Source organism: Anomalospiza imberbis, chromosome 20 (assembly GCF_031753505.1).
Source record: "Anomalospiza imberbis isolate Cuckoo-Finch-1a 21T00152 chromosome 20, ASM3175350v1, whole genome shotgun sequence".
Classification (NCBI taxonomy): domain Eukaryota; kingdom Metazoa; phylum Chordata; class Aves; order Passeriformes; family Viduidae; genus Anomalospiza; species Anomalospiza imberbis.
In genome coordinates, this window is record NC_089700.1 from 7,036,522 (window position 1) to 7,063,238 (window position 26,717).

General features: G+C 45.9%; 1 protein-coding gene and 1 long non-coding RNA gene across 2 annotated transcripts in view; both read right to left on the reverse strand.

Moving 5' to 3' along the window:
* Nucleotides 1-941: 941 nt before the first annotated feature.
* Nucleotides 942-26,717, reverse strand: part of PHF12 (PHD finger protein 12) — a 31,972-nt gene continuing 6,196 nt past the window's right edge. Inside the window, exons 3-15 of the mRNA XM_068210466.1 lie at nt 17,804-17,876; nt 15,815-16,202; nt 15,152-15,272; nt 14,057-14,189; nt 13,189-13,353; nt 12,442-12,603; nt 10,545-11,361; nt 8,405-8,527; nt 7,311-7,454; nt 5,306-5,404; nt 4,669-4,751; nt 2,699-2,837; nt 942-2,114 (exon numbers count right to left, since the gene is read on the reverse strand). Coding sequence (XP_068066567.1) covers nt 1,780-2,114; nt 2,699-2,837; nt 4,669-4,751; nt 5,306-5,404; nt 7,311-7,454; nt 8,405-8,527; nt 10,545-11,361; nt 12,442-12,603; nt 13,189-13,353; nt 14,057-14,189; nt 15,152-15,272; nt 15,815-16,202; nt 17,804-17,876 — 2,782 coding nt within the window. The 3' untranslated portion in view covers nt 942-1,779. The remainder of the gene's footprint in view (nt 2,115-2,698; nt 2,838-4,668; nt 4,752-5,305; nt 5,405-7,310; nt 7,455-8,404; nt 8,528-10,544; nt 11,362-12,441; nt 12,604-13,188; nt 13,354-14,056; nt 14,190-15,151; nt 15,273-15,814; nt 16,203-17,803; nt 17,877-26,717) is intronic.
* On the reverse strand, nt 23,792-24,876 carry LOC137485784 (uncharacterized). Its single transcript, XR_011005459.1, has 2 exons — nt 24,587-24,876; nt 23,792-24,238 (listed from the first exon to the last, which is right to left on the reverse strand). It is a non-coding gene; the product is annotated as an uncharacterized lncRNA (long non-coding RNA).

Below are 26,717 nucleotides of genomic sequence, written 5' to 3' on the forward strand. Positions count from 1 at the left end.
GCAGCCCCGGCCCGGGCCCGCCCCGCCCCGCCCCGCTCCCGCCTCCCCGCCCCGGCGGGACGGACCCACGGGCGGACGGGGCAAGGTCTGCGCGGCTCCAGGCGATGGGAGAGCTGCGTTCGTGGCGCCGGTGGGAGCAGAGGCAGAGAGAGCGGGCCAGCGCTGCCCCCCATCAATACCCCGGGAGAGCGGTCCTGCCCCGAGGGCTGGGAGATCACGGAATCTCGGGATGGTTCCGGTGGGAAGGGACCCTCGGAGGTCACCTAGTCCAGCCCCCCTACTCAAGCAGCGTCCTCTAGAGCACTGAGAACTATGCCTGGACAGCTGAACACCCCCAGGGATAGGCAATCTGCCACCTTTTGGGGCAGCCTGTTCCAGTGCATGGTAAGGGTCTTATGTTCAGGTGCAACGTCCCTTGCTCCTGTTTCTGCACTTGCCTCTCCTTCTGTTGCTCAGCACCCCTGAGAAGAGCCTGGCTCCATCCCATCCGCTGACACATCTCCTTCACATGGATGTATTTGAGAATAAGATCTCCTCAGTCTGCTCTTCTGCAGGCTACACAGGCCCAGCTCCCTCAGCTGTCCCTCATAAATGGGGTGTGCCAGTCCCCTGATCTTCCAGGACACTTCCAGGCTATGTCCCTCCTGTCCTGAGGAGCCCAGAACTGGAAACATTTGAGGTGAGGTTGGCCCACAATGAATATGTCCCAGCACGTTGCAGGAGTTGGACTTGATGACTTTCAAGAGTCCCCCCCTACCTCAGCCAATTCCATGATTCAATCACCTTCCAGTGATCCCACCAGCATCCTCCCACATCCCAGGCAGGACACCAGGGTCCTCCCATCCCAGCCCAGCCTTGACTCCCAGCTCAGGCTCCTCTGCAGTCAGACACTCTGGGGAAGCTCCAGGTTGTGGTGACACGAGTGAAGACAGACAACCAAGAAAACAGAATGTGAAGTATTTTTTTTTTTATATACAGAATACAGGAAAGTTTCTGTAAAGTCTAAAACGTTACAATTACTATGTACAGTGGAACTAGCTGTTCTGCTGCGGGGAGGTGGCAGAGAAACAAAAGAGACAGACAGGTTACGACAAAGGATCTGCTACAATAGACAATTTGAGGAACGTCATACCACATGTAGCACTGTACACAGCTTTAAAACATTGAAAAATGCCATCACTGATGTATTTACACAGAATCCAACACTTTTCCTTATCTGAAATAAAAAATAGGATGGACACCAGGAAAAGAACTCATTTCTCACTGCCCATAATACACAGTAGCTACTTGTAGTGCAACCATAGCAGGGAGGGATGGGAAAAATAACTGTGGGAAGAAGAGCGCTTCTTTACATTAAATAAAACAATGATATTGTATAGATTTGCTGTATGAAAACTGTATTTCTCTTTTAATATAAAACTATTGTCACTGGCACAAAATAGAACAAGTTTCTGATTATTTTACAACTGCATGGGAACTATCTGTCAGAGAGAGTCCTCGAGTCAGACAGCGGTCACCCCTCGCTCTGACGCGTCCTGCTCTCACTGCAGTTTTCCTTTTAAAATGAAATGTATAGTACAAATATATGTGCAAATGCCCCTAAAACTTGAGCAAAAAAGAAAAATTAAAAAAAGTTAAACGTTCTTCATTTCATGCAAACGGCGTGTGAACAGTCTCTGGGCCGACACAGAAAAATCCCACCTCGGTTTGTACATTTTTGCATTGTAAAGAGTCTGAGGGCGTTTTCCTTACTCCAAAAAGCTCTCTTCCTAAAAATTCCTAGGGAACTGAGTTGGACCGCAGCACGGGCACCTGGTGGGGTTTCAGAGAAAGCTTCTCCTCCAAGTCCATATCTTGTACTAAGGCAGTGTCCCCCTTGGGCTGTTTGGTCGCAAATTCGGTGATGCTGAAAACGAACTGCAGGCAGCCCAGCTTGATGTAACTGCCGTGGTGGAGCAGGGCCGTGCCCTCCCAGCCAGCCCCGCTGCCCCCGATCAAACTGGAGCTGCTGGCTTTGCAGTTACAGGGTTTTCGATGCTGCCCTTGTGCCTGTGAATTCATCACAGCAGCTTCTTCATGCGCCTCCTCTTCCTGTTTTCTGCTTTTATGTCGTTCTGAAAAAGAATAAAAAAATTGTAAGGTTTGGGCAGGTCAGCAGCAGCTTGTTTTCATCAACAGGGGTTACTGCTGAGATGCCTCATGGGTAAGATCCTCCAGCCATGAGGGATTTCAGTCTGCAGTGAGCAGCTGATCAAAGGGAAATGGGAATCTCCTCACAGCCCCTGGAGAGGTTGAGGCATTTACATATCTATTTTGGCAGCCCAAGAAGAGGAAGCTGATCAGGTGGAGAGAAGGAGTGAGCCATGCAGGGACAGAATGCCTGCAGCACAGCCCAGATCATCTCACAGCCTGGGAAGGGAGGAAATGCATGGGGAAATGCCTCAGGCCTGCTCCAAACTGGCTGCTCATCGGGACCTGGAGCTTGGTAACTCCTGCACTGGAGGCTGGAGTAGGGGTTAGGTCAGGGCACAGAGCTCCCTAGGCTGCAGAGGAAGGTCTTGTGTAACCCCAGCTGAAGGCTGTGGCAAGGCTCGGTGGACCAGCCTGTGCAGAACAAGGGGCATCAACAAGGAATTGGTTTCCACCTGCTCCTGCCCCCTTCTCAATTAACTCCCTGTGGTGGTGGTACAACACTCACTTATCACACTCTGCACTTTGGCAACAATACTGCTGGGAGGAGTGGGTGTCATCTTCTCCGAGAAGTCACACGAATACAGGACATTGTCCACGGTCGTCCCATGCTCACTGTAGTTCAACAGCTCGTAATGCTTCGTATTCTGAAAAGAAAGGGAAGAGGAGGGAATCAAGATATGAAGTCACAAAATGGTTTGGGTTGGAAAGGACCTTAAAGACCATCTTGTTTCAGCCCCGTGCCATGGGCAGGGACACCATCCACTCAACCAGGTTGCTCCAAGCCCCATCCAACCTGGCCTTGGATTGGGGCAGCCACAGCTTCCCTGTGCAGCCTGTGCCAGGGCCTCACCAACCTCACAGGGAAACATTTCTTCCTAATATCCAATCTAACCCTACCCTCTGTCAGTCAGAAGTGCTTCTGCCCATACACACCTCTTTGGAGCACTGAAAGACAACCCCTTTTCCTTGTTGCCAGTAGTGGTCAAATAATAGGTGGTAAATATCCTCCAGCTTCAGAGACCACCAACCTGATCCCACAGCTCACAGAACAACCAGCCTTCCTGCAGGAGCTGCTTTCTGGCAGAGAAGGAGGGCCAAAGCAAAGTGGGTTTTACCTACTGCACTTGAACCAACACATCTTTTGGGGACAGGATATTCAAGCTGATGCTCACAAAAGCGAGCATTTTACAGGCAAACCTGATGCAAACTTGGCTCGAGACCTGTGCCTAGCAGGAAGAGATGAGCTTTGGAAAGCAAGCACAAGATGGCAAGAGGGATGCCACGTGCTGCAGCAGCCTCAGGACAGAGGCAGTCTGGGATTCACAGGCCTTGTGCAGGCTGAAATGCCAGCAGACATTACTGTGACATGCAGCATTACACAAGCGGCGTCACGCTCAGCTGAGCTTTGTGGAGGATATTGACAGAACAGAGAAGATTTCAGGTTAGCTCACAGAAATCATCTGAGAGCTCAAGATCTCGTCCCTCAGGGACTACAGGACTTTAATCAAGTTACAAAAACTCCATGTGCACATGGGAGTGGGTTTTGAAGTAACCTGCTAGACTGCAGAAGGAGAAGCTGCAGAGAGAGCTCCAGGAAGGGGAATTCTCCCTCTCCAGAGTGACCACAGCCATAAGAGGGTCAAAGGTCAGTGCCTGGAGCCTGATTTATGACTGACCACTGTGAAGAGATGCTTCCACACAGATTTATGGTCAGGATTCCATTACTGAGTGTGTTTGGTAGCTTGCAGGGCACTGGAGGAATGGCCAAAGCTGGCTGTGGGTTAATCCTGGGTCCTGCTCTGTAACTGGTTGACAAATGGTGATATAAAAGACTCGATCTTGCTTTGAAGACTGTTTCCATGCTAAGAGACATCTCCAGCAGTGCTGTTACTGGCAGGCCTGCTGGTCTGTTTACTTCAAGAACAAACTAATCTCTGGGCTGTAGCTAAGTAGAAACTGTAGGTTTCTGTTTATGCTGTGAGCTTAACTGAAGTTTTAGCTGAATAAATAATTTATAGAGAACTGCAGATGCTATGAATGCTTTGCTTCCCCCATCACACTTGAAAACAAGGGACTCAGAGTAGTTCCCTGGTTTGTTCCAGCTGAGGTTCGATGTTGACACAAAATTTAGCTTTTATTAACAACACATTCAGATCAAAAAGTATCAGATCACGTCTATGTCCTTTTCTTTCCCTAGACACCAGTAGTGACAGTGCTGACTTGTGGCTAGTCCTTGCCCACAGGCAGTCAGAGAAATCGTGCTGGCAGAGCTCTGTGCTTCAGAAAAGGGTTTGACAGAAAATGCTGACACAGCCTCCACTGGAGTAAAAAACAGCTCTTACTTTGTAGTCCACAAAAGGAGCACCGCACAAAGACAACCTGCTGCCTGCATCTCCAGCTCCCACTGCCATGCACACCAAAAATTAAAAATAATAATAATAATAATAATGAAAAAAAAATCACCCAGGCACTCACCTCATCATAGAATATGCAGGCATGTTTGCCAGACACATAGTTACAGTGACCATAGCTTGTAAGGCACACATCCATATCAGCTCCTGTCATGGGGGAGGACAAAACAGGCTCAGTTTGTATTGGGGAAAAAAAAACCAAACTGTCAGGCACCAGAGAACAACAGACAGAATTAAACTTCAATTAGCAAAACAACAGGGGAGCAACTGCTTTTGTCCTGCTCCCAGGACTGCATGAATAATGCTTCCATAAGCCACCAACAAAGTTTCAGTGGGGGAAGGGAGCCAGCAGCTCCACAAAGGTTGAAGAGCATTTCACTGCTCCCGGGTCTACCCAGAGCACCAGAAGAATCTTAGCAACAAGAAACAAAACCTGCAAGCAAACCATAACTTTCCTCTCCATCAGTCAGGCACTAAAACTCCAAGACAGCTGTTCTAGTTATGACACCAGGTGACAGAGCTGCCACCCACACAGATTCAGGCAGATGGGGGATTTCCACACTTCTTGGTAGTGCAGAATCCCAGTACAAGTGGCCACAGTGAGTCTGTTTCCTTTGACACACACTTGGCAAAGACCTTAGGGAGGGTTCAGGGAGAACCACCCTGATTCTGAAAGGTCAGGACAGGAAAAAGCTACTCACCTGTCCCAATGTAGAGGGTTCGATAGCACATATTGACTGCACCCCCCAAGCCCATCAGAGGATAGAACACCGCCCGGGCTTGCACTTCCTTTCTTTGAGCTGCAAGATAAAAAGAAATTACTTGAACAATGTTATCAGCTGGGAAAGCTGCTTGACCCCAGTGTCCCTAGCTCAGAAAGCACAGACCCTAAGGAGGATGCAGTCAGTTTTGGCCTAAGCACCAGTTCCCAACCCTCTAGGAATGTTTGTGCATTAAACCTGTTTTGGCCAGTCAGAGAAAATTGCTTTCTCATAACCCACACAAGCCATGCAAATGGGGAGCAGTAACACCGAGAGTGCACAATGGAGCCACGCTGAGGAACACACAAGCCTTCTACCCCTGGCTTCTTTCTTAATCTCTTCTACTCTGGGTAATCAAAGAGCTCAGTCTTTGCTCTCTAAGTGTCACTTAAAAAGAACTGGTGCTGGTGAATTCACCAACTTCACAGCGGCGATTGCATTTCTAGTGAAGCTGCAGGAAAAACACCTGGACTGAATGGGGTTTGGCAGGGACAAACCCAGCTCCCAAGACAGGATGATTAACTGGGTGGAGTCTTTTACCCTCAGGTCAGTCCCTATGGCACACTTGACAATGGCTGGTCCAGGGCTGAGCCTCCAGAGCCGCTCCAAGTTCAAATCGCACTCACACGCCCATGTTAACTGGGCAGAAAATCTTCTGTGGAACAGATATTGAACTCCATTGGGCTACACTGGCCTAGTCAGGATTTCAGCACTGTCTTTTGGAGGAAAACCCCTTATACACGGAGTTTAAGCCTCTCCTGATACCACATCTGCAGGATAGCGTTACACCAAGAGGGTGAAATCAAAGAGCAGAACATGAGGATTATGAAAGACTGCAGAGGTACCTACATCAATAATAGTGGCCACAGCAAGTGGCATCACAAGTTCCACCTCTGCCTGGCTGCTCTGCAGGAATCCTTTCAGCTGCCTGGCTCTGCAGGGCTCACTAAAGGCTTTGGATCTAACATTTCATCAGCAATGCTAAGCAGCCAGTTGGATGCATCATTCCTGCCCAAAAAGGGTGATGGGTTAAGACAGCACCAATCTGCCTTGAGAAAAGCAGACTGCTGAAGAATTCCAGACCAGGAAGGCAGCTCATACCACAGCCTGCTGCTGTGTCCTGCAGCAGCCATCACAAGAAGACTGACAAAGCATTCAGGGAATGCTATGATGCTAAAGCAGGCAAGCACAGAGCTTCAGAAAAAGATTACTGACTGACTTCCAAAGATCTTATCTGGGATATTTACCCCCAGGCCTGGCAGAGGGGGAGCAGAGAACTGCTTCCACAGCAAGGCTCTACAGTCAGTGTTTGAAAGCAGATTAAACTGACTGGGGCATGCAGAGGAACACGTTCACCCTGCAGCTTTAGGTGATACCAGTGGTAATAAACAAAGCCAAACTGGGGAATCTGGAGATTTCCAAGAGAAACTCCAGTTGTTTTCCATTACTGGCATTTGTAGTGGTTTCAGCTTGACACTGACATTCTGAACAGGCAATGACAATGTCACACACACATTCTGTGCTCCAGTTCCTCCTTTTCTTGTGCTTGTATCACAAGCAACTCCTCCAGAAAGACAGAGCAGGAATTCACAGATTTCTCTTGCCCATCTCAAAGGTAAAAGTGCCAAGGAAAGCCACCAAGCACCCGAGATGAACCTTCCCATCTTTTGCTAATTCTAAGATGAATAAAACACAACTTCACTACACATTTCCAGCAGAAAGTCTGAAGGTACTGTAAGTATTCACATTGCTCAAATTTGTAAATAATTAAGTAGAGGATCCTGATGGAGTTTCTGGTCAGTGGACATCAGGAGCAGAAGGATGGGAAGAAAGAGAAGTGAAAGGCAGCATCAGATACCAGAAAAAGAGGGAAATCTCCTTCAAAGAATAGACAGTGGCAAATCTATGGCTCAACACAACCCAGCTATTCTAGGGCTGCTCTTACCTTCAATGTGGTTTCCCACAGGAGATTGCTGATGGGAATTGACACTGCTTGCTAGAGACTGAGCTTTGGGAGGAAAGAGCTGATGTATTCTCTGCAAGGCCAGAAACTTGATCAGCTGCTCATCCAGCATATTTATCTCAATCTCTGTTAATAAACAAAAAGCAATTAGTAAGTTATTCAGGGAAAGACTGCAATCTGAGCTGCAGTGGATTTAGCTGTCCCACTTTCAAACCTGCTGTTTGCTTCAACAGCAAAGACTTGACCAATTCTGCAATATCAAGCCTCCTACACATACGTGAGCTATTATTTCACATCACTTCCTGTGAACAGAGTGTGAGGACAGTGCCAGCCACAGCTGGAGAGCTCCAAACAGCAAAGAGAGGTCTGGGGGAACTAGGGTTGATAAAAGCTGAAAATCTGCTGTTTTGGCCCAGAATCAACAGGTCAGTAGAGATGGCCATTGCACCCCTTTGGACAGCATGTTGGGTCCCTCCTCTGAAGCTCTGCTACCTGGTTAGAAAGTCCAGCCCTGCATCACAGAGACCTGTAAGCCCCTTTGAAGCTGCTGCAGGCTCAGCAATCTGCTCCTGAAGGCACTCTGCTAACATTTGCCATCTCTTGCCAAATGCAACAAAAGGAAATAAAAACCAGGCCAGTCTAGGAGACTGACAGAAGCAGAAATAAATTATAAAATTAACAGACCCACTGGAGCATCACCACTCAGGTGACTGCTCTACTACATGATCTATTGCTGCTGGACTTCACATCTGCCAGGAGCAGCTCTGGAGTGCAGCTAGCACCACAACATGGCAGGGCTGCAGGTTTCTGCATGTGAATTCCACCTGGAAAGCAGCCCAGTTGTGATTCTTCCCCAGAAAAGCTTCAGGCAGAAACACTTTCATTGGCCTTGCTGCCTTGGCAACACTAGGAGCAGGGAAGCATGTGACATATTTAAGGTAATGTACACCCAGCCCCTCCCTCACCTGACTACAACCCTTCTTTATCTCTGGAACTTTCCCTCAAGCAGAGATGGAATGCTTTAGGGAAGCAAACACACAGGGCGAGCAGAGACTGATGATGAATTAAATACTCACCCCCGTCCATAAATGCTTTCAGGGAACTGGTGAAGTCCAACATAGCTGCAGAGTTTGAAGTGAGTGATGAGGGTAGAGTTAAAGCGCTTCCTATGGATAAGGTGCTGGGACTGACCTTACCATCTACAGAGAGAGGTGATGGAGAGAAGAGGTGTCACTGTGACGTTCACCAGACATGCAGCCAGCCCTCAGGCTGCCCTTGGCAGCCAAACTGCTCCAAAATGACTCATTTTGCTCATAGTCATGCTTTGAAAAAGGCCTGAACTAGAGGCCAGGAGCTTTCTTCTGCTCATAGAAAGGCTTCTGTGTGCCTCCAACACAGAGCCAAACATGGCTTCTGCCTCGTCTCCAGCTGCTGGAGGAATTCTTGACCTATACATTTAATCTCCTGCTCCCTGTGGTGACACTGGAAAGATGAGCACCAACTCCCCAGGAGCTTGAAGAATTTATTAAACCTAAGAGACATTTGCCAAGTAGCTTGTCTAGGTTTTAACATTAATAAAAAGCACAACTGCTCTGGTTTTATTTCTACACTGTTATAAGGTCTGGGGTGCACATCATTGTCCAGAAGGAATGTGACAGTCATAAGCAGATTCTATTATTTACAAAATAAAATCCCTCCTGCTTTGGAAGTGGCCATGCAGCTGAAAGAGGCAGTGGCAAATGCCAGGAAACAAAACCCCTGTAATGCGTTGTCAATACCAGATCTTCTTGAGCTGCTTTGCTTATAACTACTGAAATTTATGGCAAAAAGAGTCATGAGCAATTTGCATTTTTGTACTCAGCAGCAAAATTTCCACACCGCAATTTTTGTTATAAATTTATAATCCATCGTGTTAGATGGAAAATTTAAATGTTTACACCTTTCCCAAGAGACAGTGCAGCAAGTAATGACTTTGTAGAACACAAGCTTTGCACCAGATGCAATTATTTAACATCTTAAGTAACTGCAAAATTATGTAGGGTTTGCAGTGCTCTTCAAACCACAAGCACGAAGTTTTCTATAATACAGTCTCATTTCCTTTACCAGAACTTCTCCCAGCCTTGCATTTCTAAGCAGGGCATGGTCAAATCAGCAGCCTCAGAGTACCCAAGTTTATTCAGGAGGAGGCCAAGTACCCTGGGGACTGCTTCCAAAGGCGAGGCAAAGCTTAGAAGTTACTCACTGAGGAATTTTAGAAAGGATTATAAAAATATGTTGTTCTGTTGCTTTACAGCCACCAGACCCGAGCCACTCCACACAAGCCTGACACTGAGCAGGTTGGGACTGCATGGGAAGTGACACACAGCTCTGTCACGTGCTTTCCAGTGACTGCTCCCACCCAACCTGCACAAAGGCTTTGCTGGTTTGAGTCTTGAGCTGGCATGGGGAGAGGGAAAAGGAAGAGAGTGCCATATGTGAACGTTTATTCTAGCAAAATTTGAGCTGTGGGCAGTTACTCCAGCATCTATCAACATCTTTGACTTTACGTTTCTACACTAAAAATGGTTATGTACACTCTATTATATACCTTGCTATTATTTAGCAAGTTTTTTGGGTACAACTCAGGATCCCTGGCATATCCAAGTCCGTAACTACCCTGTGTCAGACCAACAGATCCTCAGCAGACTACAGCTTCCCAAGCCCACATTTTTCCAACTTCAAGGCTATATGCACATGAAGACTCCAACAACACCTGCAGTAGGGGACACAACCACTGCCTGAACAGTTACTGTGGATTAGATCCCAGAGAGCTGCTCTTGTGAGAAGGACTGACTACCTTGCAATCCAAACGGCCATTTGAAACAAACCAGTGGTTTTACAGCAGCGCTGGGGTTTTAAAGCAGCAGCTGTTGAAACAGCGAGGCAGCAGCCAAGTGATATAAAGCTACTGTTGCTTTCAAGAATTCAACTGACCTACTATCCTGCTTGTCAGGACAGAGATCCCCCCTCAAATATAGACAGCCAGCAAAAATACATTCCATGGCTCCCATAAAGAGACCTAAGACAGAGGAGACCTGAGAAACTTCAGCTGGCTCTCCACAGAAAGCCCGATTCCCAGTCAAGCAAGGACACACTGCTACAGCCTCGAGATTTTGAATGAGGTTTAGCCTGAGTTTTTCTCAGCCCTGGGGCCAAGGTCAGTGGCTCAGCACGTACCTGAAGGTGGTGCTGGTGAACAGAATCTGTTTGTGGACCCAACAGCTGAGATCCCATCTCCTGCAGCCTGGGGAGGGGTGAGAGCCCGGGTGGCACTGAGCGGAGAGCCCCCGGCCCGCAGCTCTGCCGTCAGCGGCGGCCCGATCTGCGTCTGCACATTCTTCCTTTGCAAAGTGCTGGTGGTCTCCAGGCTGGCACAGGAGCTCGATATGGACGTAGGCAAACTCGTGACCGGCGCAGATCCCCTTTGTGCACAAGAAACGGGTCCTGCTACGTTCTCTGTTTTGACAATGGTTCCAATGGTGTGATTCAGAAGTCCGCAACTCGCTGGGGGCGTGAGGGGCCGAGGCCACGTTTGCCGATGAGACAAAACAGGTATTGTGTTCCCAGACCCCGTGAGCCTCTGGGAGTCAGTCAACTGTGCTGAGGATTCGGATGAAACGCCATAGAAATGAGGCCCGTTCACTTTAATGTCAGAGGCTGTCGGCCCATTCGAAGTCCCGCAAGAAGACGCCTTCTTGGATTTATCTATACAAGAGCTGCAGTTAACATCTTCCTGTGACAAAGTCTGCTGGGATTGCGAGGAGCTCAAGGAATTCTGGGTGGTAATCCCTGAGGTGCAGGATGACATGGAATAGAGGGAAGGTGTGGGTGCCTTGTCAGCTGCCTGGTAAGGGTTGGAGAGTGAGCCATCTGCCACAATAACAGGCTTAATATCAGCCTTCTCTGTTTGTTCAGAGTCCCAAAGCGAAGTCATCTGCTTAGCAGATAAATGTTTCAATATGCTGCACTGGAGCGCAACAACACTACAGAGCCACTGGAAGGAAGAAAAAAGGGCAGGTTAGCTCTGGAGGCAGCAGCGCTCCAAACCTCTACAGCTGCTCCATCGTTCACCCAGCTCGAGGAAATCCAGCTGCTGACTGCTCAGATGCAGTGTGGAACTACAGCACAGCATCTGCTCTGGAACTCATCTACAATTAGGAGAAAATTTTGTCCAGAAGTATAAAAGTGCAACCAAGATTATGTACTATTTATCTCTATGCTGGAGGTAGGACAGAGAGGGGCTGAGATTAAAGGAGGGAGAAGGCAGCACTTCCTCACTTCCAAACTCCTCCTTCTCTTCACTTGTTAAATGCTGCAGCTCTTCAGCCTCAGGTTACAAACACATCTTTCACTAATTTGGGCTTCAGGCCAAACACAACCCTCCAACTTACTCTACAGCATGTTGGAAAGAAATGCTGCTCTACCTCAGGTGTAGGGAGTAGAAAGCTGGGGTGGAGATCACTTTCCTTTTACACAAACTGGAGGAAGACCAAAAGATTTATTCTAAGTTTTAAGCTCCATGGTGGATGTGCACCTGCCACATAATAGAACCTTGTCTGTGCTAAAAGAAGGACTTGATTTCTCCCCTGACTGCAACTTAACATGCCCTTACACTGTGGAATCTGGCCAGAAGTTTCATACAAGATTTAAACACTCATTTGACCTTGATTTACATGTCCAATTTCATCAGCAATAAAAAGTGACCCAGAAATGGGACGTTAACTTCTAAATAAACGTGTCAGAGAGCAGCCTTACATAATCCAAGTGCAAAATATTTCCCCTCAGCCATGAAATAAAGATGACTTCTAGACAGAAGGCCCTCGACTCCACTCTTAAGGCCAGAGGACTATTGCACCACTTCCCTGAAGTGCAAAATGAGGAATTTTACATCTCACCTGGAAAGTCAAAGTGAAGTTTTAATGCACAAGGGTGTCAGAGACAAGACAAGCTATCACCTTCACACGTGAGCATGAGATTGGTTTCCTAGACAACTGCTCCATCATGCTGAAGTGGAAGGGGATCTTTGTACCAAAGCAACTACACACACAGAGTCCAAGCATTTGACTTAATTTACCTCCTGTTGTTCTGTCTGGCTGGCTAAGTGCTCAGTGTTCAAAAGGTGCTTCTGCAAGGGTTCCTCAGGGATCCCGTTACAGATCAGCTCGCCATCTCTAATTGCTGCAGGCGCGAGTAACGGGGGTGGAAGCCGGTATTGGGACTTTATAGCATCAGGAACCTACATTGTGGAGAAAGAAGATCACACATGAGAACAATTACTCAAGAATGACTAGTTAAACCAAGTGCCTGATCAGCGCTAAACTTTGCACTTGCTGCTTTCTCGCTCAAAGGAACCCTGCAGATACATTGGAAGTATCAAGGACTGAGTACTTTAAATTGATGTAGCCGTGCTGAAATTAATAGGTTTTATTCCCTTAGGTCAAGCATGACTTTGGTACAGCATGGTGGCTACAGCATAAGAGAAATGAAAAAAACAGCCAAGGGAAGTCTGTATGGCAGTTTTCAGGCATCCTGGCAACAAACACAGCCCCAAATCTGACTGTAGGGCCACCTTCAGGAAGTTTTGTGTTGTCTCTTCTATGCTTGTGCTAGATTTAAGTGCTTACTTGTAATAATTGAGCCTAGTAATTGAGGAAAGAGATCTTCTTAAATCCTACAGGTAGTGAGTGCTGACTCCCAGATCTCTCACCAACACAATTATTCAGACTGTCTTCTTCCTCCTGCCCCAAGGAGTATGCTGGATTCCCTTCCAAACTAAACTCATACACAGGGGTCTTCACCCACCACTACTTGTTACACATACCTTCAGACCTTTCCTCTTCACTGACTGAAGAACTCTGCGATTCGGAGGGTGTTTCTTATGGATTCGGTTTAAGAAATCCACTTTGACAACATGCTGAGATATGGTGTCCTGGAACCGGTCAAATACTCGGCACCGATTACTCAGGGTCAAGTTCTTCTGGTTCAGCTGGGTGATCAGATAATGCCACAGGAGTTAGGGATCTGCAGGTCACTCTAAGGCACCCTAAGACTTTCATAATGCCTCGTAGCACTGGCAGCACAGCATCAGCTCAGCTTTAGACTATTTGTTTCCTGCAGCACTAACCATTTCTGTTAAAGGGCACATTGCTGGAGATGAATACAAAAGCATTTAGAGGCCGACTAAGCAGTATCAATGCTCTCAGAAGCAGTTTGTCTGGGAAAAAGCTCTTTGTTTCAGCCCCCTGTTTCCTGAGTATTTAAGTCTCAAGTACACTGCTTTTCCAAAAATGAAAACTCCCTCTTGGAATGAAACTTTTTTTGGGTTAAGCATGCAAAGAATTATTTTCCCTATTTGTAGCACTGTGCTGCTTTGTATCCCAGTTCTGGAAGCTCATCTAGATCTTAAAGAGTCCAGTCAAAAACTAGACAAGCTGTCAGTGAGCCACAATCTGAGCTGTCAGCTTCTGTTACAGGAAGGAGTTCCCCCATCTTTATATCTTATTGCAGAGAGCAGCATCATATTCCTTTGGAGAGTGCGTTGCTTGCAGCAGGAGCTTTACAAGCGTTACAGGGAGCAATAAGAGCTCAGAAGCTGTTTTACATTTGTTGTGCTCTGTCCTTTAATGGACCTGCCAGGTTCCACTCCAGCATCCGGTTACCATACTGCAATCATAGTCAGTCCTGCTTACCACCACGTGTTCTATGTGATTTGGGCACATCCATCTACCCAGAGGCATGGCAGTAAGCGGTGGCTCCAGACAATCCATGTGGAACAGGAGTGGGCAATAATCACACTGGATTAGAGGTGCCACTCTGCAACTCCTGAGAAGAGAGAGCCAAATCTTATTCCCTGTACAGAGTATAAATAGAACATTCAGGCAAGTTTGGCTGACCACTTCAGTTTATCCTCTACACTGTTGTTTGCACCAAAAAGTAGGAGTTCTGATTTGTAACTTGATCTGTTATAGACCTTCTTTAAGATCCACTCGGGGAAAAACTTTTATTTGAAGCAAAATTCAGAGATCAAAAGGAAATCTCAGATTTAGGTAATTACAAGTTTCCTTAGAGGAATCATGTATGACACTGGGATGGGTACATCAACAAGATGTTCTCAGAACAAGTCTCAAACTCCAGAAAAACAACTACATCTGAATCCCCAGGCTTTAAAAAAGCCTTTGCTCTATGAAAAAGTCATCAGTTGTTCTCCACAAAAGCCCACCTGAATCCCCCTTCCACTTTGAGAAATTCACTCTGACTGGGTTTCTGAAATAAAGGTTTCATTTTCACTGACATTTTGAATTGGGATTCATCTGTGCATTTTTTTATGCAGTGTTACAAAACCCATCAGTATTTTGTACTGGTTTTCAGATTTACAATTTCAGCACAATATTCCTATTTGCCTTGGGCTTATAAATCTCTCAGTAGATTTCTATTTCCTAAAGGTCACCTCCTCACACACTTCCTTCACAAACCATAAAAACCATCACCATTTACTAAACCACCATCACTTTAGAATATTTCTTTGCAGAAAAACATTGAAGACAAGATGGCTCAATCTTGTCAATCTTCAGGCTACATTTCAGAACCCTTTACAGCTGGACCTACACTTGCTGTGGTCAAACACCTGTTATTTAGCAAAGATGAATATTCTCCCATTTGTTTAGAGGATTGCAAGTAATGAAGGAGAATGGAAAAGGAAACAGGTAATCTACTTTTTTCAGCAAGAACTTTGCTCCTGTGAAGGCTGCAGCTACACTGAACAGCTTCCCTGCAAGAACAAGTACCTGTTGCATGTGAAGCAGACCTTCACCGGCAAGGGAACCAAACCATTGTGGTCTAACTCGTGTTGTGCTTTCTTGACATTCTTTCCTGTGGTTTCTTCCTTTCTCCTCCTCTTACTAGTACCTGAAAAGGAAATTTTAAAAAGCTTTGAGTTATCCACATAGCAGAGGTTTGCCTTCTGGTAGATACATATAATTATCTCAGAAAAGTCAAAGATTGCTGCTTAAGGAACCTCTATCAACCACTAAACCTAGCCTTAAGTGACAGAGACTGTCTTTAAAGGCAGATATATTTCACACTTAGTAATTTCAGTGACACCCCACACATTTAGTCACTACTTTGTTACTACATTATTGCATCATAAATCAAAAATCAAGTATTTTGACAACTGATTTTTTTTCCATATTGATGATCTAGACCAAGGTGAGAACAACAAGCATCTATCACAAGTCCTGATGGATGTGGTGTGTAGTTGCACTGTCCCCACAGAATTGAAAGGCACCTGCTGCTAGGCAGCTGGAGGAGAGCCAGAGGTACCTCTGCTTTCACCAGCATGCACCACTGGAGCCACAACTATCACAGAGAGTCAGGAGGGAAAAGAGGAAAGATGGCAGCAGGATGCAACTGCAGACATCTTCCCGAACAGCAGACAGGGCCCCGCTCACCTGGAAGTGCTGTGGTGCAGGTCAGTTCATTCGGCAGCTGGAACTGCGTTGGGTTCCTTTCCATGGCAGCAGCAATAAGAAGCTCAAAGGGTCGCTTCAGCTGGGGCTGCCCACAGTCCATTTCTGCAATGGCAGAGTCATCATCCACGTCAATTATGTCCTCATCGACATCATTCTGTTCTGAGTTGGGGGTCTCGGTGCTGGCATTGGATGTGGGAGTGCCAGGCCGGCTCGCTCTCCTTTCCAAGATCCTGGCATGCGCATTAGCCCTGATGCTGCTGCTAGACCTGTCCAACAGGTCTGCGTCACTGGTGGGGGAGGTGGTCCTTTTCCCAGATTTGTCCACCAATCCATTTACCTGCCCCAGCTCTTTCTTCTGTTCTCGCTTCTGCACGACATGAATAGGCAGGCTTATCATGGAGGCCACAAACAAAGCACATCAACCTTGACAAATATGCGACTGAAGACAAAGAGCATCTGAAAACGCTTGAGCCATGCACTACAACTTCCCCCTTGAAGTCATTAGAGCCTCGATCAAGAACGGTCTGATGGCAGCTAAGGTACAGGTGACAGAACAGCTGAAGAGAACCAAGCGTGGGGAAGAACATTACCACGTGTCTCTCCTTTCAGGGTAGCTATACTTGAGTCCAGATCAGGACATTTCACAGGGTAGCTATACTTGAGTCCAGATCAGGACATTTCACAGCATCTAATCCTAAACATTTGACAAATCACCCAACTGTTTACTTTGCTTACCAACACTGAGAAACTCCACAGCAAACTGTTCACTGTTGACGCACTTTACTAAGCCTGGCACTGCATACAAACCCATCAGGGCTTGAGAAGGTCAGCTTGAGAATACAAACACAACATACAAACAACGCTCCGCTATCTCCTGATGACAGGAATCTTGAACAAGGTGCAGCAGAGGAAACTATATATTGCCATCACCACAAGATCCATTTTGCCACAGAAGGAGATGCTGCATGGCCTGGGATGGGCAACTGTGCAGGGTTCCAGTGCTTGACAGCATCACCCACATGGAGGAACCAATGTACTCCATCACTAACATGGTCTGCAAAGGGAGCAAGGTGTTTTCAGGCAAATTTTAATATAGAAAAGTTGGGGATTTTTCTCCTTTTCTTTCTCTTTTTACTTTATTATTTTTCGATTTGTGACCTTCATTTCTATTGTTGGCAGATGGCTGAACAGTACCCTGGAAACCTAACAAGGCAATCACTTCAGGAACAAAAGGCTGAGCACACAGTTTTCTTCCAATCTGTTTTGGGTGTCACTTCAAGGGAACAGTTGCTAGATAGCTTGGTGCAGTTTCTAAACCCTCTGCTAAGCAGCCCTATGTGGTCACAGCAATAAGATGTTTACATTGTGCAAGACAGCTTCCTGGAGAAAGAGCATCAAGGCAGAAAAAAAAAAAAGAAAGACAAGCTACAATATTGCCCAATAATCTCCTTCCTATCCTGTTCAACAGCCCAGGAAATCATAACTCACTGTGATTTCACCCTCTGCTGATGTACAACTGCTGTGAAGTCACTCTTCTAAAAAACACATATTAAGTAGAATCAGAGTCCTGATGGCAAAGCTGTATTAGTGTGACTCCCATTCTGCCTGTAGACAGCTCACCTCCTCGAGCACGGGAGCCATTCCCATTTCCTCTGTGCCTCAGCTCTCCCTCCTTTCCAGAAATGGGGGGAAGGAAAACAGTTTAAAAGGCACAGATTGACAAGAAGGTACCAGGTCCTTCAGTTTTACCTCCTAGTAGTGATGTTGAAATATCGTGAGGGTCTCACCAAGACTCCTTAGGTTTCTTTAAGCCCTTTCCTAACAAAGCCCTTTGCAAACATGAGCACAAAGAAGCAGCTCTGGTTGTCTGAGTACACACGAAGGGAGAGGCAGGTATAAACCACAGGATTCAGGTTTCAAATGGCCATTTGGAAGGGCAGGGATTGTGTCTGTTCTGAGAGGCTTTACCTTGCGGCGCACGGTGCAGCGGTGGCACATCCACTCCCCCGGAGGCAGCATCTCCTCGCTGAGCGGAGGGTTGCTACAAGAGAAACACAAAGCAAAGCTTTACTGTTATTTACTGTCATTTCTGGGACTCTTCTCACGTACACAGCCAGAGTCAGGGCAGCTCTGCAGTCCCACTCCCAGGCATTTCCTTTAATTTATGGTGAAGCTCCCTGGATTCGCTCTCCCATACATCCACTTAGCCAGACACCTCCAAGAAGCCAGTCTTCCATGACACCCATCTCAGCTCCACGGTTTCAGAGCACCCTCAGACTTGAACAGCAAAGATAAATGGAAGATTCACTGCTGTGCCACACACATACCTCCCCCTGCCCCAAACACCACACCTCCTTAAATAACTCTATTACTCCACGTGAGACCACACAGATTCCCGTGCAGCAAGCACAGTCATACATCCAGGCATTTCCATCCCTTGGATTTGCCGTGAGTCCAACTGAACAAGCTGCCATGAGGTCTACCCACCACCTCCCATGTACTCCATCCCTGGGCACACTTCATTGGAGAAACCACCTTCTATCTTAAGACAACCCAAATACTCTTTTAAAAGTGTCACCATATCCAGCTTGCCTTGGCTACGAAGCACAGGATACATCCTACTCACATGGATCTGCACTTACTATAAAAGCTGTATCACAGTGAAATGACATTCTCATTTTGATGCTAGAAATAAACCAAAGCAAATTAGAGTAAGGAGGACTATTTTGAGAAACACTTTTCCTCAGTAAAAGGCAGAGCAGCATATGTTAGATGATACACTTTCCTTACAGATCCTACTACTAACTCAAGTACTTTCCAACACCTCTTTATCATTAAGATTTGTTATTTGAGCAAACTGCTGACTGTGGCAGAGAAAACGTACCTGCTGGCAAAAGACAGTCATTTACCATGCAGTGTGGCTTAAGATAATACTTTTAAAAGTTCTCCTGACTTTTGCTAGAGGCAGCTCTTAGCAAGTCTGCTCTCTTGCGCTGAACACACAGATGCACTACCACAGGCTCTGGAAGCTCCATTTCCCACTGACTGGGAAACAGATTTCAAGGATCCACTGGGACTGACTGGGTTACAAGGGGATCAAGGAGTACAGTAGCTTATAAGACTGGCCCAAGAAAGCCACACAAGCATGGGAAGCTAGATGTTGGTTCATGGCAGGAGTCTCTATACTGTTTATTGCAACTACAAATACCAAACCAAATCCGAGTTAAGCTTTCCAGTCTCCAGCCCTGACAAGCCAGGGAGGATAAGATGCTTATTTGCTGGCCAGGAAGAGCTGTGCTTTGCAGCAAAGGGAGAGGCTGTCTTCCTCGAGAATCTTGCTCCTAGCACAGGGAAATGGCACAGGATCCCAGCCCAGGCTCCCAAGCCTGGACTGTGAAAACAAACACACTTCCTTTGTTTAAACAGAGTCCCGGCGAGCCTTGCCCCGAGCTCGCCCGTGTGCCAGAGACGGCCTCTGCAGGTACTGCAGCCATCCGGGGTCACACTCCCTCTTGCAACACTGTGCCTGCAAGACTGAAGAAGAACACAGCAAGAACCAAGCTGGTAATAACCTCAGCATTTCTGGTGTCAGGCTCTGGGGAATTCAGTAGAGCCAACACATCTGGCAGCCATTTTGAGGAGGAGTGCAGGGTTTCAGAGGCCTCCGTGTTCCAGGCGCTCCAGAAACGCAGCGCTCTGCATATATGCACTGACATACCTGCAGCTTATGTTTCTCATTTCCTGGAGGGCTTGGATGAACAAGAGATCAGGCTCTAGATGAGAGCACCAAAGCCTCCACTACTGGCTGCTTCACCTCAAATGCTTGGATGAAGCAGTAACTCCCTGCCCCAAACTAATCTTTTGCTAACAGAAGCAGGGAGCAGGGGGTGGAAGGAGGAGAGTAACAAATGATCCCCGTGTGCTTGCTGCAGCATAAATCCATGCTGAATCCTAAGGTGCATCCTGCAATAGCTCAGGTTTTACTCTTGCTAGAAAATGAGCTCTTAGATCTGCATCTACAGCAAGTATGGATTCATGTGGCCCATTCCCCTCTCCCCTCCCAACACCCCAGGGCAAAAAAACCCACAGACTTTGATTTGTTCCTAGTGAAATTTCACCCTCTGAAGCTCCTGACGAGCGTGCCTGAACTGCTGGGAACACGTCTGCCCCATTCCGACTTGCTGCGTGCCAGGGATCCGCACGCTGCCAGATGCCTCCGGATATTTGTTTTAACTGTTACCTCAATCTTACACATTTTACAATGAAACAATTAATACCATGGTGAACCTTGAGAGATGCCTGGAAGAGTCAGAACAGGTTTCTTCTGCAAGTGTGTATGTTATTGTCCCATTTGCTGGCTTTGAACCATGAAATCCTACATACGCTGTACTATTAAAGAAGCATTTTAATGAATGCTGCTACCCAAAGGCCTGTGGAAGGAGGGGGAAAGATTCGTTTCAGAGCAGCAGAAAGGTTTTAGTGCTCAGACAAGCCTCCTGAGGTTTTCTGCTCACTGTCAGGGCCTAGCTGCGATAGCAAGTGTATTAAAAGACTGATTCTGCCTCTCCTGGTTAATGAACTGTTCATCAACGCAGCTCACCATGCTAACAAAGACTGATGAAGGCTGCTCCTGCACTGCTGGCCTCGCAGCAAGCAGAGAGCACTGCCTGGGTCTCAACAGAAAGCCAGAGAAGCGCTAAAGAATGCTGTTTTAATTGACTAGGTATGACCACATTCTTCAACCTTTTACTGTAAGCATAAAAGAAACTGATTTTTAAATCTGAGCAAGATACTTGATCTTCATAAGCAAGGTAAGAATTAGCACTTTGGCAGGAGCACCACGGCCCTTTTCTCCCTATCTTTCATGGGTTCATTAGCATGCACAGCTCCAGCCGCCAGTGTTTGCTGCCAACAGGACCTGGAATTGTACAGCTCCCACTTTATCTTCGGTTGCAACACATCTCCTTTCAACCACACACCAGTCAGTTGCACTTTTCAGTACGTTTTCACTAACCCTTCATTTCAGAAAGTTTTCCCTCCTGTCATCACAGACAAGAGTGGTGGCCTCTTGCTGTTTACCTGGGGGGTTTGGTGTGACCCAAATCAAACCTGCTCAGCAGAAATGTGTTTCTGCATTTAAAACAAAGACAGCTCTGAAAAACACAGGCTGACTTAAAAACACCTGGAAGACTAACTCATACAAAGCCTCTGAAAATTAGAGGAGATGTTTATCACTGCCTAATCAAAAACCACTACACTGACTAGGAAGTCACTTGCCATATAATATCTGCCTCATGGCTATTTCTCAGAAAGTTAACTATCTCCTGAAATTCCTATCAGATGCATTGTCAAGCATTGCTCTGCCATGGCCAGAATGCAATGTTCTATCTCTTAAATAAAACTTAAATGGCTATGACAAAACAAAAAATTCTTCAAGAGCATATTAGGAGTTTTTATCAAGCAAACAATAGCGTGAAGCCACTTAGCTTTTCAATTTCACACTCTGAGGCTCTCATACATCAGAAGCCTGTTGTCAAGTCTAAATCCTGTAATTACTCCTCACTTTGCTGACCTCAATAAATAGGTAAACAAGTGCTCCAAGGAATGGCACCTTCTCCAATACAAACTGGGCTGTAGCTCTCAAAGGAACCAGTTATAAGGAGACCTGAGGTTATTTACACACTGCATTCCTGCCCATCTTGCGTCAAAGGCACGTTGACACTACTTTTGGACCCACCAGATACAGCCAGCTACCAGCTGAGATAATGGTGGCAGGAAAACAAACCAGTGCCTGGTGAAGTTTTCTTCAATAACTTCTCTTTCACGTCAGTTGTTTTCAACAATTGGACTTAAATATTTTTTTTCTGTGCGGAGGAAAAATAGTAACACCATGAAAAAATGTAGGCAAACACATTTTTTCCTTCTCAGGAAACTTGATTAACTGACCAAGACTCAGTGACAGGATGATAATGAAGGATGCTAGATATGTTTGCCAGATAAGGGAAGAAGGCTTTCAACTCTTCTATGGGACTCTTATTTATCCCTATGATGGATAGAGCTACAGCTGTTCCACCAGCTTCATAAAGAACAAGGCTCCCTGGCTTCCTACAGCAGGGCCTCAATGGCAGCTAAAACAAACCAGGAAACCAACCTCCCTGTCAGGGCATTACAAGAGCCCCATTGAGAAACAGGGAAAGTTGCATCATTTACAAATTCAGCTTTTTGGAACATTTTTACTGTGCCCAAGTTACATACTTCTGCTCACAGCTGCTCCCAAACCCGGCTGGACACCTGGAACCCTGAGCCTCTACCTTAGACAGAATAAAACCACACCAAACAAGCCAACAGCTGCAGCCTGCGGTGAGTTCCTCCCCACTGCAACTCCCTTACCTTCCTCTTTTACTCTTGCATCAACACAAAGCTTTTGAAGACAGAAGTCAGATTTCAATTACCTCAGAGATGGTTATTAGGAAAACTATCAGCTCCCTCCTCTCCTCCACTGTTATTCAGTGAAGTCTCCAAGTTCTGTTCATTAACATGGATAAATTGTGACACTCAGCTGTACAAAAATATTCTTCCTGAAAAAGCCATAGATTTCTCAAGCACCAATGCAGAGACCACCAAACTTCAGATAAGTCCAGCATGATTTTTGTTCTTTACAGACCTCTAAGCATGACCTGATTACATTAAAACTAACAGTTTCAGTAACTTTCTGGCCTCAGTTAGGCTCACACTGTTTATAAGTTATACCTATTTTAAGCCAGCAGCACAATTCACATTAACTACAGAGCATCACCCATTATACATCCAGCTGTGGTGCTACAACTCCTGAGGGAACCTGTGAAAAAAGCCTGACAGCAGGCAGCATTACTTTGTTTACACTGAAGCAAAAGTCTTGAGCATGGACATAAGTTCTAAATTAGCAACATCCAGCAAGAACTCCTGGACACCACCAAACAGGTCAGGACAGGATTATTTTGGCTGCCACTATGCAAGGAAGGGAACCAAAATGACTGTTTCACAGGTCACCAATTATCCCATCATCTGGAATGCTGCATGTGCTTAGCGTGCATCTTTCCAACAGCATAGTCAGAGCTGGAAATAAGGGTTCAGCATCAGACAGAAAAGAGAAGCAGGATGAAAACACCATTATATGGGCAGACAGTGAGGAATAAGATGTACCCAATGAAAAAATAAAGGTACACTACATTGTCTACATGTACATGCTACAAGAAGACTTGAACTCCTCAAGGTTTAAGCAGCAGCTTTGCTGGGTATGCCAGATCCCAAAATTTCCTTCACTGTGTGTGCTTAGTTTTACTATCTATACCTGCCATTGTTCAACATTTCAAGGGCTTGGCCAGCAGGCCCAGGCTCTGGCAGCAGCACCACTGTGCTCCCAAGAACCAGGTACCATTTCATGAGTGTACCATAAATTTTGTGAGTAATCTGTGAATTTCAATGCCAATGAACTTATTTACTTGAATCCATCAAACCACTCCTGCTACTCCCATCCTGGGAAGAGGACATCATGGAAGCAGGTGTTTATCTACCTTACCTCAGCACCCTTCCTGCCTCCACTGGGGTCCTGCCTCCTCCCTATGCACTCATGCACAGGCAATCCTGAAGTTCATGGAGAATCAAGGAAGTATCCGCCAAGGCACAAAGCAGAACTCTTTTGCCTCCAACCTGATGAGCAGGAGGGTCCAATAAACTGGATAAGCTGCATGTAAACATGTGATCACCTGATGTAATTAGTTACTTCTATTTATAGAAAGAACCTGGCCCACAGAGACCATTCCCTAGACAACCTGTTAGTTATTACCCTCATTAATGTCCAGCTGACAAAAAATTATTGTTTTTAAGATACCAAATTTCCACACAAAGGTAAACACATACATATATAAAAATAAATATGTATTAAAGAGTGTATAGTACTACCAGAACTGCAGTGAGGGTTTTTGATTATTATTTTTTGATTAGTTTGACTGGTTGTGAACTCTGATATTTGAGACATATTTGCCTAGGGAACCATCCAGCTTTGTATTTATAAGCAGAAACCATGGAAGTTGATAGAAGAATTGTTGACTTTGAAAAATGTGGGTCAGACACAGAAATTCAGACATTTTGCACATCCTGACTCCTGTTTCTTTCCCAGGCATCACTCATGCCTGTGCTGCAGACAATAGTAACAATAGCCTGAATTCAATGTCCAGGTTCATTATTAAGTGTTCAGGTCTTTATAGCACCATCTTCTTAACAGATTAGAAGTCATCTTCTCAAAGCAGGATGACACATAGGGCAGCATCAGGGAAAAGAAAGGAGGCTGAGGAACAACACAGCCCCGGTGAGAATCACTTCATCCAATTCTGTCTTTAAAGAACAATAAATGAAGAGACATCTCTGGTGGGAAAAAAAATAATCAAAACACAGGTCTGAGAGGTTTCTGAGAAGTGAACACATTCAGCCCTAGCCAAACTGAATGTGTTCAAAGGAGACAGGGGTGAAAGGACAGCAGCAATAAGGTGGAAAAAAGGAAAGCAGCACATCAGAAGAGGATGAAGGGCAGACCCATAAAAGCAAAAGCATGAATTTGTCTTCACACAGGCACAAGGGAAGTGTAATTCTGACATCTACATGTGGACTAGGCTTTCCCAAGAACGCAGGGGAAGAGAGAAAAAAGAGCAGAGACAGAAATATCCACCAAAAAAAAAAAAAAAAACAACAAAAAATCCTCAGAGTAGGGCATACATTCTTTTCTGCCTTTTCCAGATCACCTTCATATCTTGCTCCTGTTGCTATTCTAGACAGAGATCACTGGGAAGTTCACAGGATGCCGTGCCCAAAGTCAGAGGCTGTACAGGCAGGTGTTTCACACCAATCACTAGTGCTTGCCAGAAATTCAGCATGGGGTTTTCAGCCTGCTAAATTGTATCCTCAGGCCAGTGCTTTCTGCAGGGTTCAAAGTCGGTAATCTCCAGCTCTATCTAGTTTGCTTCCAGTGATCGTGCAGAGCAGACGTCAGCAGAAATGGGCTAGAGTTGGGTTCAGGCACTCGATTCCCCCCAGCTGGCTGAGGTGCTCTTTTGCCTTTTGTGCTCAAGATCTGATACACCAACAGGAAGAATGATTTATACAACCTTTTTTTTTTTCCTTTTCCCCCCTTCATTTTTGGCTACAGGGAGCATTTACTCCATACCCTAAAAAGGTATGTGATTGCATTACAACTGGTATGTGTCAACCCCTTTATTAAAGGGAAGCTACAACACTATTTTTACTCAGCTTACAGAGTTACTGGATACTGCAGTGTTCCTTCGAGGAAGCTGGGCAGACATCTAGTGAGCAGTGGAGCTGGAGACAGCACAAATCGATTACTATAAGAAAGAAAAGCCAGCTCTGACAATCTGTGTCACAAAAATCAGAAGTCTAGCCAGTAACCTGACGTGGCAAGATGCTTTTTGCTTACACTCACTTCTTTCATACCTCTGTAACAAAGCCATGTTATATCCCCAGATACATTTGCCTTTTCACAAGTCCAAGAGAACTTCCTGACTGGTTTAAAAAAAAAAAAAACAAAATGGGTACATCCTTCTCACATGATTTATATTCCAACAGACAGCACTTCCTAAATATTCACTGTCACACTTGCTTTTAGGGAGATACACCTCTTTCCTACTCTGGAAGTAACTGCTCCCTTTCTCCACAGCAGATTCCTGCTATTTGATACTGACTCAAGGATTAAGAAAGGCTGCAGAGCACAGGAAAAACTCAAGAACCTGACACATACCAGTGAGTCAGTCTAGCAACAAAAGCAGTTTAACATCCACTGGTGTGGGTCAATAAACGGAAGAGTTTATGTTACTGTTGAAAAACTGTTTCAGTATCGATGTTACAACTGAAATTTCAAATTGACTCAGTCTTACACAGGGAAACACAGGAGCCCTGCTCTCCTGCAGGTGTTCCTCACACCACCACAACAGCACCTACAACCCAAAAAGGCCCTTTTTGGGAGGGAGGAAATGCCTGTTTGGTCCCGATTCTTACTAAAAATACACACTTCTGTCACTGACAACTGCACAGAGGCACTCCCCACCCGGGGTGTCCTTTACACCCATGGTAAGAGAAGTACAGCCGGATGTCAGACATGCCAATTACCACCGCTTCCCTTTTAGTACCCCACCTAAACAACACCGTGAAATGGAGAGAGAGAGAGAGGAAAGAATTATGAGCTTTATAAGATCTTGTGTAATAAACACAGTAGTCCCCCATTCCCAACTATCAGATCTGCTGGCGGCAGTACAATCTTAACAACACTGAGCTTGTATGTGATAAAAACACATAAGGCGAGCTAAAGGAAGGTGAATATATTTACAAGATAGTGCCAAGATCTCCATAACAAACAGTCATTAGCAGATTAGTATTATGAATCTAATCCAATTAAGAATTTCCTTTGCAAATGCCTGGAGGAGCTGGAATTCCTCTGGGAAGACCTTTCCATGTTGTGAAAGGCTCCCATGAGTCATGCCTGCAGGCTAACATACCAGGAAAGACCAGCTCTGGAGCAGCAGGAACAAAGCCGTGAACCCCACCTCGAAGCAAACCCACTGCAGCCTCCTGCTCCTGAAGAGTCAACCCAAAAAATGGACCTCACAGCAGCACAAAAAAAAAAAGATTTCTCAGTCCCACAAGTCGTGGTCAACATAAAACTGGCACTTTCCTAAGCCAAGGTCCGAAAGCACGGAGAATTTTCCTTGTTCACAGTCTTCCACTGTGCCATTTCAAACAGCTTTGGAACAATGCAGGTGTTCGATGAGACACCAGTCCACGTAGCAGCCACATCTTGAAGGCAAAGCCTAAGTTAAGTAGCTAAACATCCCCCTCC